The 14,859-nt window shown below is 48.4% G+C and overlaps 1 protein-coding gene across 1 annotated transcript in view; it reads right to left on the bottom strand.

Moving 5' to 3' along the window:
• Positions 1-14,859, bottom strand: part of INTS8 (integrator complex subunit 8) — an 83,710-nt gene that overhangs the window by 58,651 nt on the left and 10,200 nt on the right. The window contains exons 11-15 of the mRNA XM_077270937.1: positions 14,187-14,328; positions 13,752-13,822; positions 6,807-6,982; positions 2,558-2,691; positions 2,335-2,445 (exon numbers count right to left, since the gene is read on the bottom strand). Coding sequence (XP_077127052.1) covers positions 2,335-2,445; positions 2,558-2,691; positions 6,807-6,982; positions 13,752-13,822; positions 14,187-14,328 — 634 coding nt within the window. The remainder of the gene's footprint in view (positions 1-2,334; positions 2,446-2,557; positions 2,692-6,806; positions 6,983-13,751; positions 13,823-14,186; positions 14,329-14,859) is intronic.

Below are 14,859 nucleotides of genomic sequence, written 5' to 3'. Positions count from 1 at the left end.
AGGGGCAAAAAAAAAAAGTCAAACACAAACTTTCTGCCCAGTGCTGCAGTGCCCTCATCTCCATCTAACCCTATTCATCCTCTCCACAGTGCTGCAGCACCCTCATCTCCATCTACCACCCTATTCATCCTCTCCCCCGTGCTGCGGCGCGCTCATCTCCATCTACCACCCTATTTATCCTCTCCACAGTGCTGCAGTGCCCTCATCTCCATCTACCACCTTACCCATCCTCTCTGCAGCGCTCTCATCTCCATCTACCACCCTATTCATCCTCTCCACAGTGCTGCAGTGCCATCATCTCCATCTACCACCCTACCCATCCTCTCTGCAGCGCTCTCATCTCCATCTACCACCCTATTCATCCTCTCCACAGTGCTGCAGCACCCTCATCTCCATCTACCACCCTATTCATCCTCTCCCCCGTGCTGCGGCGCGCTCATCTCCATCTACCACCCTATTTATCCTCTCCACAGTGCTGCAGTGCCCTCATCTCCATCTACCACCTTACCCATCCTCTCTGCAGCGCTCTCATCTCCATCTACCACCCTATTCATCCTCTCCACAGTGCTGCAGTGCCATCATCTCCATCTACCACCCTACCCATCCTCTCTGCAGCGCTCTCATCTCCATCTACCACCCTATTCATCCTCTCCACAGTGCTGCAGCACCCTCATCTCCATCTACCACCCTATTCATCCTCTCCCCCGTGCTGCGGCGCTCTCATCTCCATCTACCACCCTATTCATCCTCTCCACAGTGCTGCAGCACCCTCATCTCCATCTACCACCCTACTCATCCTCTCCCCCGTGCTGCGGCGCTCTCATTTCCATCTACCACCCTATTCATCCTCTCCCCCGTGCTGCGGCGCTCTCATCTCCATCTACCACCCTATTCATCCTCTCCACAGTGCTGCAGCACCCTCATCTCCATCTACCACCCTATTCATCCTCTCCCCCGTGCTGCGGCGCGCTCATCTCCATCTACCACCCTATTTATCCTCTCCACAGTGCTGCAGTGCCCTCATCTCCATCTACCACCTTACCCATCCTCTCTGCAGCGCTCTCATCTCCATCTACCACCCTATTCATCCTCTCCACAGTGCTGCAGTGCCATCATCTCCATCTACCACCCTACCCATCCTCTCTGCAGCGCTCTCATCTCCATCTACCACCCTATTCATCCTCTCCACAGTGCTGCAGCACCCTCATCTCCATCTACCACCCTACTCATCCTCTCCCCCGTGCTGCGGCGCTCTCATTTCCATCTACCACCCTATTCATCCTCTCCCCCGTGCTGTGGCGCTCTCATTTCCATCTACCACCCTATTCATCCTCTCCCCCGTGCTGCGGCGCTCTCATCTCCATCTACCACCCTATTCATCCTCTCCCCCGTGCTGTGGCGCTCTCATCTCCATCTACCACCCTATTCATCCTCTCCCCCGTGCTGCGGCGCTCTCATCTCCATCTACCACCCTATTCATCCTCTCCACAGTGCTGCAGTGCCCTCATCTCCATCTACCACCCTACCCATCCTCTCTGCAGCGCTCTCATCTCCATCTTACCACCCTATTCATCCTCTCCACAGTGCTGCAGTGCCCTCATCTCCATCTACCACCCTACCCATCCTCTCTGCTGCGCTCTCATCTCCATCTACCACCCTATTCATCCTCTCCACAGTGCTGCAGCACCCTCATCTCCATCTACCACCCTATTCATCCTCTCCCCCGTGCTGCGGCGCTCTCATCTCCATCTACCACCCTATTCATCCTCTCCCTCGTGCTGCGGCGCTCTCATCTCCATCTACCACCCTATTCATCCTCTCCCCCGTGCTGCGGCGCTCTCATCTCCATCTACCACCCTATTCATCCTCTCCCCCGTGCTGCGGCGCTCTCATCTCCATCTACCACCCTATTCATCCTCTCCCCCGTGCTGCGGCGCTCTCATCTCCATCTACCACCCTATTCATCCTCTCCCCCGTGCTGCGGCGCTCTCATCTCCATCTACCACCCTATTCATCCTCTCCACAGTGCTGCAGCGCCCTCATCTCCATCTACCACCCTATTCATCCTCTCCACAGTGCTGCAGCGCCCTCATCTCCATCTACCACCCTACCCATCCTCTCTGCAGTGCTCTCATCACTGCTCTAATATTTTTATAAAATTCTGTAGAAGCATGGTTGAGAAGCAATGTCTGATTTTCATTTGTTAATTTTCATAGATCTTTTAATTATTATTACTTTTGTCAGATTCAAGTTACTTCTGTGACCATTGTGGGTTTTTCTGTCATTAAATGAGGGGTACCAACAATTTTGACGACGTGTGTATGTAACACTCACCTTAATGGCAGTACAGTGTAAGCCTTTGGCCAGCAGGATGTACACCAGGTCCCTTGTCAGACTGTCTTTAATGCTTAGGATTATTCCGCTGTATGTAGATGGCACTTCCCACTGAAACAAATGTATTTATACATGGATTACTGGACCTAAATACATCACATACACACTGTAAAATGACAGCAATTCATTACTGTTCCTTAGACACATGAAGAAACATTCATACCTTAGTAGACACCATCCAGAACTTGCTGTCTGACGTCATACCATGCAGCTCTATGAGGATCTGTCTAATTCTCCAGGGATCCAGGGTGAGGATGAGCTGATGTTCGAGTTGACCGATGGTAACACTCGCAGATGCTGCAACGACACCCCGTGTTAGCAAGTCACGTAATCCCACACTCACACTTAGCCTCACATCTGACAGGCCTTCCTATAGCTCCATCTTATCAATGGAGTGGGACTGCACATCTGTAGCCAGTCCTATGGAGACCCTTTATTCTCAGTATTTGTGGGATCCTTCGTTCACCAACCTCCCCCGATTACACTCCTGTCAGTGAGAGCTGGCTTATGGTGAGAGCGGACACTAATGTGACTGCTGTCTAAATCATCTGGATTGTTGTGGGACATTATGGATTATCTGCACATTAGACACGTGAGGGATATGATTATTTAATATTTTTCTTTTTCAGGTGACATGGGCTTCAATGGATTAGGTGCAAAAGGTGAATATAACTGTGGTTGTTTATTTCAAATAAAAGTCGTTTGTGTCATTATTTCAATTAAATGGATTTTATTCTGCCTGGTTTTCTTTTTACAATCTAACTATGAGGTTAGTAATGGGGGTGTATTATAGACTCCTCCCTATTACTAACCTCTGGGCTTGTGCCAGCGGCCAACAGCTGACATCAACCCCACAACTATTACCCCACTTGCCACCGCACCAGGGCAAGTGGGAAGAGCGAGGCATATAATTGATGCGCCATCTCTGGGGCAGCTGGGAGCCAATGCTTTTAGTCTGGGAGGGGGACAGTATTCGCGGCCCTTTCCTAGGCTGTTGATATCAGCCCGCAGCTGTCTGCATAGCCTTTGCTGATTATTCAGTATAAGGGGGACCCCCCACATCATTTTTTTTTTTTTTGAGGAGGGGGGTGGGGAAGAGGAGTCTCTCCTATAATAACAAGGAAAGGCTAAGCAAACAGCTTTGGGCTGATATGAATAGCCTGGGAACCTTTATGTCTATTGGCTCTTCCCAGAATATTACCATCAGTACTCAGCCGTTAGCTTTCCCTATGCTGCTTATGAAAATTGCGGGGAACTCCACACCATTTTTTTTTTTTAATTATTAAAAGGTACTGTAAAATACACACCCAATGTAACCTTAGTTCACGGCCTCCAGGTGTTCCAGCAGCTAGAAATTCAAGTAATCTTAAAATGCCCCTCAAAGTTTCCCATGCGGTTTCCGGGAATCGCAGCTTCCGTGAGACTTGGTGGCAGTGAACTCTGGTAGAAAGGTTACTCGATTTCAAGCCACCAGGTCTCTCAATAGCTCTAGTGCCGGACTGTTAAATGACGGAGTGCCGAGCTTGTGTGAGCTCGTCAGTCTGGCACTGGCGCTTGCAAAGCAAAAGAAACAGTTGCAACGAAGGATACTTAATTTTTTTCAATTGTATTTATTTTTTAAATTTTATTGACCAGAATATGAAGTTGGGGTCCCTCGTAATTTTCATAAGCAGCGGGGTGAAAGCCGATTGTCGATGTTAACATTCTGGGAAGGAGGGCAATATCTCTAAAGGTTCCCAGGCTATTTAAATAAGCTCACATCTGTTTGGTTAGCCTTTACTGTTTATTTCACGGGGGGGACCCAAGAATAATAATTACATAGGGTCCCCCCAAAATTTCAAAACAGCAAAGGCTAAACAGACAGTTGTGGACCAAGATTAATAGCCAGGGAAGTGGCCAGAGAAATTTGCCCTCCTCCCAGGCTAAGAACATCAGCCCTCAGCAGCCCCAGAAATGATGCATCAATAAGATGCACCAATTCTGACGCTTAGCCTCGCTCTTCACACTTGCCCTGGTGCAGTGGCAAGTGGGGTAATCGTTGTGGGGTTAATGTTAGCTCTGTATTGGCAGCTAACATTAAGTCCACGGGTTAGTAATGTAGAGTAGTCTATAACACGCCCCCATTACTAACCCCACAGTTAGATTGTGAAAAAGTCACAGCCGGAAAAAAATCCTGTAATTGAAATAGGAGGAAAGATATATATCTTGGTACCATATTAGTCAGTGGATAGAAAAATATTTAGAATTGAGAGTCCTCAGTGGTTGATACCTTTTAATGGCTAACTGAAAAGATGGTAACAAATTGCAAGCTTTCGAGACTACTCAGGTCCCTTCATCAGGCATAGACTATTAGAAATTCTGAAGAATCACATATTTATGCACATCACAGCACAGAAAAATGCCATAGATAAGACAGGTGACGTGAAGCAGAACTACCATTATGTGAGTGATAAACAGATATTCCAAACTGAGAACAAGGATGAACTCTCATCGCCAAACAATAAGATAAAAAAGAATGGATCTACCTGTGGCAATACATTTTTGTCTCCCAGATCATAGCATCATGGACATGAGATTACTTGTATTAAAAGGTAACTTCACATCTCAGAGAGACAGAAGAGTCTGGGAATATAAGCTGATGATGACCTTTGACACACTCAGTGCAGGAATGAATGTGTCACATGGATTTATGTCTTTTTACATCAACTAAGGAATTTGCTCCTCAGACCGTGTGGGGTCATCATAACATAGAACCAGACCCCAATCACAGGACAATAAGAAGTAGAAGCGCCAGAATTGGTGCATCTAATAGATGTGCCTTTTCTGGGGTGGCTGCGGGTTGCCATTTTTAAGCTGGGGGGTTGGGGCAATATTCATGGCCCCTTACCAGCCGCCAATTGTTTGCTTTAAGCTTGGCAGGTTATCAAAAAAGGGGGAGGACCGCACACCGTTTAAAATATTTATTTAAAATAATTATATTCTTGATAACCAGCCATGAGACAGCTGATAGTTGAGGGTTGCAGCTCATAGCTGTCAATTTTGCCTGTACTGGTTATCAAAAATAGAAGAAACTCCCATGTCTTTTTTTTTTTTTTTTTTATTTATAGCAAACAGGCACCGGCTGATGAATACTTCCATCAGCTGCGCCTGCTCTCTCTGTTATCAGCGACAGTAGGCGTAGGCTGATGAGAGTAATGATCTTCCCACTGATCAGAGCTGCTGGTGTTTCTCTCGCTGTCATGCATATGACAGAATGGGAAACAGATGATGTTCGGGGTGCCGAACCCGAAAAGTAACAAGGACTTCCTGGAGAAGTCAGGGTTTGGGGACCGTGCACAAAGTCTAGATGTTTGGTACGGATGCTGAACTTTACTGTTCAGGTTCGTCCATTTCTACCCTTTATAAATAGCCATGTTGCCCTGACTTCTGCCCTGCTCTGTGTCAACAGCATACTTTAGCTGGTATGAAGCGGATGCATCCCTGATGGCCAACAACACTGGTCGACACTCACAAATTTCAGTATGATTGACCAATTAACATTTCAATAGGAAATGCTAGTGACGGGCACATTGAAATATTAGGAAAATGCCGATTTTTTACCTCTGCAGGAACACAGTTTGGTTACTGGTCACCACAGTGAAGTCTACTGTTTGATGAGGATAACCAACTATTGGGGCACCAAGGGAACAGGGTAGACATCCTCAACTTGTGGCTGATGATATGTTGTCTCCAAGTTTGGTGCATTATTACCAGGTCTAGTAAACAGACATGAAGAGCAGGTCTCCAGATGGAGACTTTTGTGAGTATCCCTGCACAGAAGATCTGGATGGGCACATACAGGCCATCAAGGGTGGAGAGATAGAGCTGGATATTGAGTGATACTGGCAGTAGAGTGGGTGCATGAATGGTAAGAGTGCTTGATTAGAGTATACCGAATGGGGGCAATGTAGGCAACCCTGGATGTACTTCTACAGCCTTGGTGTGACAGCTTTGGCTGTTATTATATTAGTAATGGGGACTTGGGTTGTCACTATTGTGGGGCAAATGAGGAAAGAGCTGGAATTCACTACTCTGAATGTGGCTCGCGACCCTCTCAATTCTGAATGTGACTGTCGAGGTTAGAAAGGTTGGGGACTATTAGTTTAGGGAGGCAAGAAAAAAACAATCATCTGAAAAAAATAAACATCAGGTGCAGTTTAATCACATTGACCACAAATCACACAAGCAGGGTAAAAGAAGCAGAGGTATAATGGAGGAGATAAGATAGATCCAGAGACTGGAGACATGGTAGTCACCTTCACTAGTAACATAGTAGATAATCACAAGTTCTCAGACCCCACAACGATACTATAGCGATTACATTTCCAGTTATAAGTGGCACTTGGCTGTCAGCGATGCCCACTTTAGCTCACCTGGGATATCATAGAACGAAGTCACCGGCTTGGTACAGAGATTGGTGTGGGACGTTCGCTGGCGGATCTGATCCACAAGCATCTTTCTCTCATCGTCTGTAAGGAGCTTCATGAACAAGTCGTGAGAAGAAATCATAAATACCAGCTGCAAGTCTTCCATTCCCAAGCACAGGCTTCTGGAAAATACAAGACAGCATTTCTCATTTTTCGATTGGGTTACCTAATTTTATTTAAAAATCGACATACTGGACTTTTAGAGTAAGTTCACCCTAGGCGTTTTTTTCAGCATGTTTTCCCTTGTGCTTTTTGTGGCTTTTTTTGAGGCGGTTTTACGCTATGCAGTAGTGTTCCTGAGCTTGCATCCCATTGGGGAATCTGATACTTAATGTAACACTACATCATTTGTCAAGAAAAGGATAAAGGGGTTGTCCACTACTAACACAACTCCTTCTTGATCTAAATGTTTGGCCCTGATAAAATAAAAACACCTATTCTTACCTCCCACGCCGGCGCCATTCCAGCTGTGTTGGCACTTGTGGTCCTTGGGCTCTTGTGCAGTTGTATGACACATCTGTGTCGATGGCAACTAATATTCACTTGCCGAGCTGCAGACTCTGACAGTGTCCGCAGTAGGGGACTGCACAGCCTCCTATTGATTTGAATAGGAGGCGGATATGTTTTACCCGGTCGCAGCCACTAACAGTAGACGGAGCAGCGCAGCAAGTGAGTATTTCTGGCTGAGTTTGCCTACGGTGCACAGAGTGGTATGCACAGAGTATAGCGGGTGCTCGAGTGACATGTTCGAGTCCCCGCGCCTGCATGTTTCGCGGCTGTTAGACAGCCACAAAACATGCAGGGATTGCCAGTGTATGTCAGGCAATCACCGCATGTTTTATGGCTGTCTAACAGCCACGAAACATGCAGGCGTGGGGACTCAAAAGGGTCACTCGAGCACCCGCTATACTCTGTGCATACACTTACACCCTATAACAACTCGGAGTAACAAGCACTTACGCTCATCACTAGTAAGTCATCAATGAAAAAGCAGTGGACAACCTCTAGCTCTTAACCACCAATACGCCTTTAAATGGTGGTTGTTAAGGGACTTTATTCCCTCACCGCAGTTTTAAAACTGCAATTGGGAAAAAGGGTACAGCTCGGCCCAGCGGCCGCAGTTCCTATGGGTATCACCTGTACATGACATAATCGGTATTGCCATGTCCGGAACAACCCGCTATAAAACTGGCACATTATTTTTTCCGTACGGCGTAAAGACGTCCAAAATGTTGCTTTTTCTTCATACTGAATAAAGTGTGATCAAAAAGTCAAAAAAGGTACAGATGAAAGCACCAAGCCCGCAAAAAAAAAGCCCTAATATGGCTTATTCACAAAAAAACCCCCAAAAAACAGGATTTTTGGTTGCTTACCGTAAAATCTGTTTCTTGGAGCCTCCATTGGGGGACACAGGAACCATGGGTGTATGCTGCTGCCACTAGGAGGCTGACACTATGCAAATAAAAAGTTAGCTCTTCCTCTGCAGTGTACACCCCACCAACTGGCATTATACTCTTCGGTTAGTCAGAAAGCAGTAGGAGATAAATAACAAGGTTGAAAACCATAACCACAAAATTGAGAACTGGAAACGTGAGAACAGTCATAGAACATAAAACAACAGAAACTGAGAAACATTGGGAGGGAGCTGTGTCCCCCAATGGAGGCTCCAAGAAACAGATTTTACGGTAAGCAACCAAAAATCCTGTTTTCTTTATCGCCTCTCATTGGGGGACACAGGAACCATGGGACGTCCCAAAGCAGTCCCTAGGGCGGGAAAAACAGCCTTCCATCAGGTCAGACGACCCATCACTGCCTCCTGCAAGATCCTTCTGTCCAGGCTGGCGTCCGCCGAAGCGTAGGTATGGACCATGTAAAAATTGGCAAACGTGTGGATGGAAGACCAAGTTGACGCTTTGCAAAGCTGTAGGGCGGAAGCCCTGTGGTGCACCGCCCAGGAGGCACCCACTGCCCGGGTAGAGTGAGCCTTGATCCCAGGAGGGGGCACTCTGTTCTTGACCCGGTAAGCCTCCAGAATTGCCGTTCTGATCCAGCGAGCAATAGTCGCCTTAGAAGCTGGTTGGCCTCTGCGCGTGCCATCAGGAATGACGAAAAGAGAGTCCGTCTTCCGGAAAGTGGACATTCTATCCAGGTAGATCCTCACAGCCCTGACGAGGTCCAGCTTGTTCAACGATCGCTCCAGAGGATGAGTCGGAGATGGACAAAAGGAAGGTACAACGATGTCCTTGTTGAGGTGGAAGGTGTAAACCACCTTGGGAAGAAAAGAAGGCGGAGGCCTGAGGACCACCTTGTCCTGGTGAACGACCAAGAACGGCAGGACAGGGCCGCCAACTCGGAAACGCGGCGGATAGAAGTGATGGCCACAAGAAAAGCCACCTTCCAAGATAGGACTGACAGGGGAATCTCCCTGAGAGGCTCAAAAGGGGGAACCCCTCAGAACGTCCAGCACAAGATTCAAATCCCATGAATCCACAGGGGCCCTATACGGAGGGACAGCATCGGCTGCTCCCTGAAGGAAAGTCTTAACCTGTGGCCGAGAAGCTAAAGTCTTCTGAAAAAGGATGGAAAGCGCAGAAACCTGGCCCTTGAGGGAACTCAGAGCAAGGCCCGAATCCAGTCCTGCCTGAAGGAAGGCCAGGATGGAAGGCAGGGAAAAGGACAGATGAAACGCGGTTGGACTCGCACCAACGGAAGTAAGCCTTCCAGGTACGATAGTAGATCCTGGAAGACGAAGGCTTCCAAGCCTGGATCATGGTGAGAATCACCCGATCCGAAAGGCCGGACGCTCTTAAAACTGCGGTCTCAACAGCCACGCCGTTAAACTGAGCGACCGAGAATTCGGGTGGCAGATCGGACCTTGAGACAGCAGATCGGGCCTGTCTGGAAGGCGCCAGGGAGCGTCCGCGAGAAGGTTGACGAGCTCCGCGAACCAAGCTCTCCTGGGCCAATCCGAGGCGATCAGAATGACCGGCACCGATTCTACTTTGATCTTTTTCAACAGTTTGGGAAGTAATGGAAGGGGTGGGAACAGGTAGGGTAGCACGAACTGTGACCAAGGAATGGCCAGAGCGTCGACGCCCACTGCAAGAGGGTCGCGAGACCTGGAGATGAACTGTGGGACCTTCCTGTTCATTCGAGACACCGTGAGGTCCACGTCCGGAGTCCCCCATCGAAGACAAATCTGATGGAAGACCTCCTGATGCAAGGACCATTCCCCTGCCAGGAGGCCCTCGCGGCTGAGGAAGTCGGCGGCCCAATTGTCCACGCCGGGGATATGCACCGCGGATATCACCGGAACCGTTGCCTCTGCCCAAAGGAGGATCTTGGATACCTCGGCCAGGGCCAAGGGGCTCCGAGTGTCCCCCCTGATGGTTGACATACGCCACAGCCGTGGCATTGTCCATCTGGATTTGGATTGGCAGGCCCCTGAGAATCATTTCCCAGTGGCGGAGGGACAGAAAGATGGCCCGAATCTCGAGGACATTGATCGGCAGAGATGACTCCTGCGCCGACCAACGGCCCTGAACCGTCAGGTGGCGAAAAACCGCACCCCAGCCGAGCAAGCTCGCGTCCGTCATCACCACTTGCCAGTGAACTGGAAGGAAGGACCTGCCCTGGGAGATGAGAGGTGACGTCAGCCACCAGTTGAGGGACCATTTGACCCGAGAAGAGAGTCGGATCGGACGATCCAGGGAGAAGACGGACCTGTCCCAATGAGACAGAATGGCTTGCTGAAAGGGTCGCGGATGAAATTGGCTGAAGGGAATCGCCTCTAATGTTGGGAATGAGGCCGAGGACCCTGGAGCAAACGTATGTTCCGACAAAGGGTGGATCTCTTGTCCTTGGGAAGGAAGACCTTGGTCTGACGAGTGTCGAAGAGCATGCCCAGAAAGATGATGCGCTGAGAGGGAATAAGGCAGGACTTCTTCCGGTTGACCAGCCACCCGAAACGGGCTAGGGTGTCGAGAACGATGGACAGACTTTCGTGAGCCTGAGAAAAGGACGGAGCCTTGATGAGGATGTCGTCGAGGTATGGAAACAGAACCAGGCCTCTGACCCTCAAGATGGCCATCAGCGCCACCATGATCTTCGTGAAGACTCTTGGGGCGGTTGCAAGACCGAACGGCAGGGCGACGAACTGAAAATGATCCTGGAGCACCGCAAAGCACAGGAATCGGTGATGTCCGGGGAATATCGGGACATGGAGGTAGGCGTCCTGAATATCTATGGAACACAGAAATTCCTGAGCCTCCATGGAAGCAATTACTGAATGAAGGGATTCCATCCTGAAGTGCTTCAGACGAACTCTCCTGTTCAGCAATTTGAGGTCCAGAATGGGACGAACCTTGCCGTCTTTTTTCGGTACCACAAAAAGGTTTGAATAGAAACCTGTGAACCGTTCTTTTTCTGGGACGGGAACGATTACCCCAGCTTTGAGAAGAGAAGCGATGGCTGCGAAGAAACCCGGAACTAGAGCGGGATCTCTTGGAGGTCGGGATTCGAAGAAACGATCCCGGGGTCGGGAAACGAACTCTATCTTGTATCCCTAGGATACAACTTCCCTGACCCATGCGTCCTCTACTGAGGAGAACCAGACGTCCCTGAAGAAGAGAAGACGGCCGCCCAGCCTGGGAGGTGGGCTGGGGTCTTGCCAAGAGTCATGCCGAGGTGGATCTTCCAGTCCTGGACCTGGAGGATCTACCCTGGGAATAGCGAGGACGCCAGGACGGAGTGGGCCTAAAGGATCTGTCTTCTCTTGACGCGCCTGTGGCTTCTGTTGCTGCTGGGAAAAGGAGTTTGATGCCGCAAAGCGACGAAAAGGCCGAAAGGACCGAAATTGCCATCTAGGAGGAGGACGACGAGGCTTAGCCTGCGGGAGAAGGGAACTTGTACCCCCGGTGGGGTTCTTAATGATTTGGTCCAGCTTGGAATCAAAGAGACGCAAGCCCTGAAAGGGCAGACTGGTAAGGGACTTTTTGGAAGATAAGTCCGCCTGCCAGGCCTTGAGCCAAACGGTCCGGCGGATGGCAACAGCATTGCTGGACGCCTGAGCCGCACAGGACGCGGCATTAAGAGAGGCGGAGACCAGGTATTCACCAGCATGGGAAATCTGGTTGGCAAGCTCCGCCAGCTGCACGGGAGGCGCCCCGTCCAGGATATCTCGGCGGAGTTCTTTGGCCCATTTGGAAATGGATTTCGAAACCCAAGTGGCAGCAAAGGCTGGGCATAGAGCAGCTGCAGCCGCTTCAAATGCGGACTTCGCAAAGGATTCTATAACTCTATTGTTAGAATCCTTCAGAGATGCTCCGCCGGACAGTGGAAGCACCGTGTTGGTGGACAGCCTGGAAACCGGGGGATCCACCGAGGGAGAGAACGTCCAATTGGCGGTAAGTTCTGGAGAAAAAGGATACAAAACACCAAGGCGTTTTCACCTCTGTAAACGTCTGGTCGGGTTCTCTCTTTCTCTGTTCATGATTTCCTCGAATTCAGGATGAGGAGCAAAAAAAACTTGGAAGCTAGTTTAGCCCGTCTAAACGAAACTGCCTGATCTGCGGGTTCCGTAGAGGGATCCTAGATGCCACAGGTTTGGTTTATAGCTCCAATGAGATTCTGAACCATATCCCTCATGGTGGCGATTTGGTTAGAATCCAGCTCCGAAATATCCTCCGAGGGCGCATCAGAGAACGCCTCGCCTGACTCAGGGGAGGAGGATCGGGAGGAAGCCGACCGCATAGGAGGACCGTGTGGCGAGATGGAGCGAGACGAGGACTCAGACTGTCGTTCCTGTCTGGACCTTTTGCGGCTTATCAAGGAGGTCTCGGACGGAGGCTCCTGCGACCCGCTGGCTACTGCGGGGGTCTGCAGAGGTAATCGATCCAGCACAGACACCAAAGTTTGAGACACCCATGTTAGATCGGCCACAGACTGTGACAGAGAGGAGGCCCAGCCTGGGATGGGGGTATCACTCACGGGAGGGGGGGATCGGCCGGGGGATCCTGGGCGGTGGGGACAATCGGGTTGCTGCAGGCCTGACAGAGCGGAGAGGACTGACCTGAGGGAAGTTTGCTGTTACAGGACGAACATGCAAAGTACTTGACTAAGGCAGAAGAGGAAGAAGTAGGAGGACGAGAGTTATTACAACTGGCCATAGGAAAAAAAAAATATATATATCACACAAAAAAGTCTATTGCTAAAACATTGGCTGTCCAACACTCCGCCTACAATAGGGGAAGTTGTCCAGTGCCTAAATACTACTATTTTATTGGGGACAAAAGTTTACATTAAGATGGGTGTCATAGCCAAATTCGGGAAGCAGTGGGCAGAATGGATTAAATGCCCAACTGTGGTATCTGAAGCATTGGCTAAGGATGTGACCTTTAATATGTTTATCCTTGGAAAAATCCTTGTACCGCCGGAAAAACAAGTTTTCTATTCTTGAACACTGAAAAATTAGTCCTTATTTGTATGTACAAACAAGAGTGGTGGGTTGTTGGGGTGAAAATAAGCAGGTTGGGTTAAGAGGTAGTTTTCATTTATAGCCAAGATTGGAAGTAAATGCGCTCTTCATATGCTGTATGATAACGTGACTTTTTGTTTTTATGTAAACATCACTGTTCTTATGTTATCTGGTACTTTCTTTATTGTTATGTTTATAACTCCATAAAATCATTTTGTAGTAAAAAAACCAAAAACAAACAAACAAAAAACAAAACAAAAAAGATGGTAGAGAAGAAATCAGATTATGGTAAATGGCACATAGTTGCAATTTTCCATTGTAAGCGAGTTTTCCAAGTCAGTGCCAGCTACAAAAAAAAAACAAAAAAACAACAACATGGTTTACGATTCCATCTTCGTGGTGATCAAAGAACTTACTTTAAAAATGATGCCATAGTTCGCCTTTCAGACTCTGAGGCTTCTTCTACCTTTAGAGACCTGGAACAAACCTAAAACACAAAGCAATATAACAGCATGTCGGATGCTCGTTCACTTCAGGTTTATGTTCTCAGTAGCATTTCCTCCCCATCAAAGAGATAGAGCTCACATATATAAGGTCCTAGTATAACCCACCAAGCCAGAAGTAACCTGTGCTCAGAATTACTGTAAAAAAGTAAAAGTGCATGTCTGAGATTTAGGGGAACCCATCCCTGGCAGAGATCACTTTACAATATCCGTAAGACACCAGAACACTAAAGCGCTGCAGAGGCCGGTCCTCTGGATCGCAGGAGGTAACCTCCGATTCTGGAAACACCTCTTTAAGCTATAGAACTACAGTAGATCAAAAGACTTGTGTTCAATAACACATCATACCTCGAGAAGATAATCTATTTTTTCTTTGCTAGGTTTCATGAAGAGCTGATGGAACTGCACAGTTACGGTCCCACCCCGGAGGATGTCACGGACTGTGCTACAAGCGCAGATTTTATAGCAGACTTCAATCAGAGCATCATTGCTGGGGAGAAATGCGTAAAATTATACTTTAGCATATGTCCATCATGTCCATAGTTATACAAATAGAATTCTAAGCAGAAACAATGACCTTGTATAATACAAGCGGACACTTCTGTAGAATCCAGATGTCTGTGTATCACGGTCTAAATACAGACTGGGGGTCTCCTGACGGGAACCTGACAGCCTCATAAGTATATATGAGACCGGCAAGTCTGAGTTAGGAGAGCAGTAGGCAGTCTATGCATTGCAGTTGGTAATCAAATGTCTGAATTTTGGCCTCAAAAGCGGAAGGCGTTATCCCATTTCAGATATATATATATTGTCTATGTGTAAGAAAATTGAGGGCACTCACCGATCTTCAGTAGACAACGTCCTTTATTAATGCAATCTAAAACATGAACTCATAGCCGGAGTCGATGGAGCCGAAGCTCATGTGAGCAGGGGGGACAGCAGACTCTTCTTCTTTTTTTGTTTGATATATATATATATATATATATATGTTTCCCCCCCGCCATAGGCTGCAGCGTTGACA

This window comes from Ranitomeya variabilis, chromosome 6 (assembly GCF_051348905.1).
Source record: "Ranitomeya variabilis isolate aRanVar5 chromosome 6, aRanVar5.hap1, whole genome shotgun sequence".
Classification (NCBI taxonomy): Eukaryota; Metazoa; Chordata; class Amphibia; order Anura; family Dendrobatidae; genus Ranitomeya; species Ranitomeya variabilis.
The sequence above is the reverse complement of the archived record's forward strand: the minus strand, read 5'-3'. Positions and strand labels throughout refer to the sequence as shown.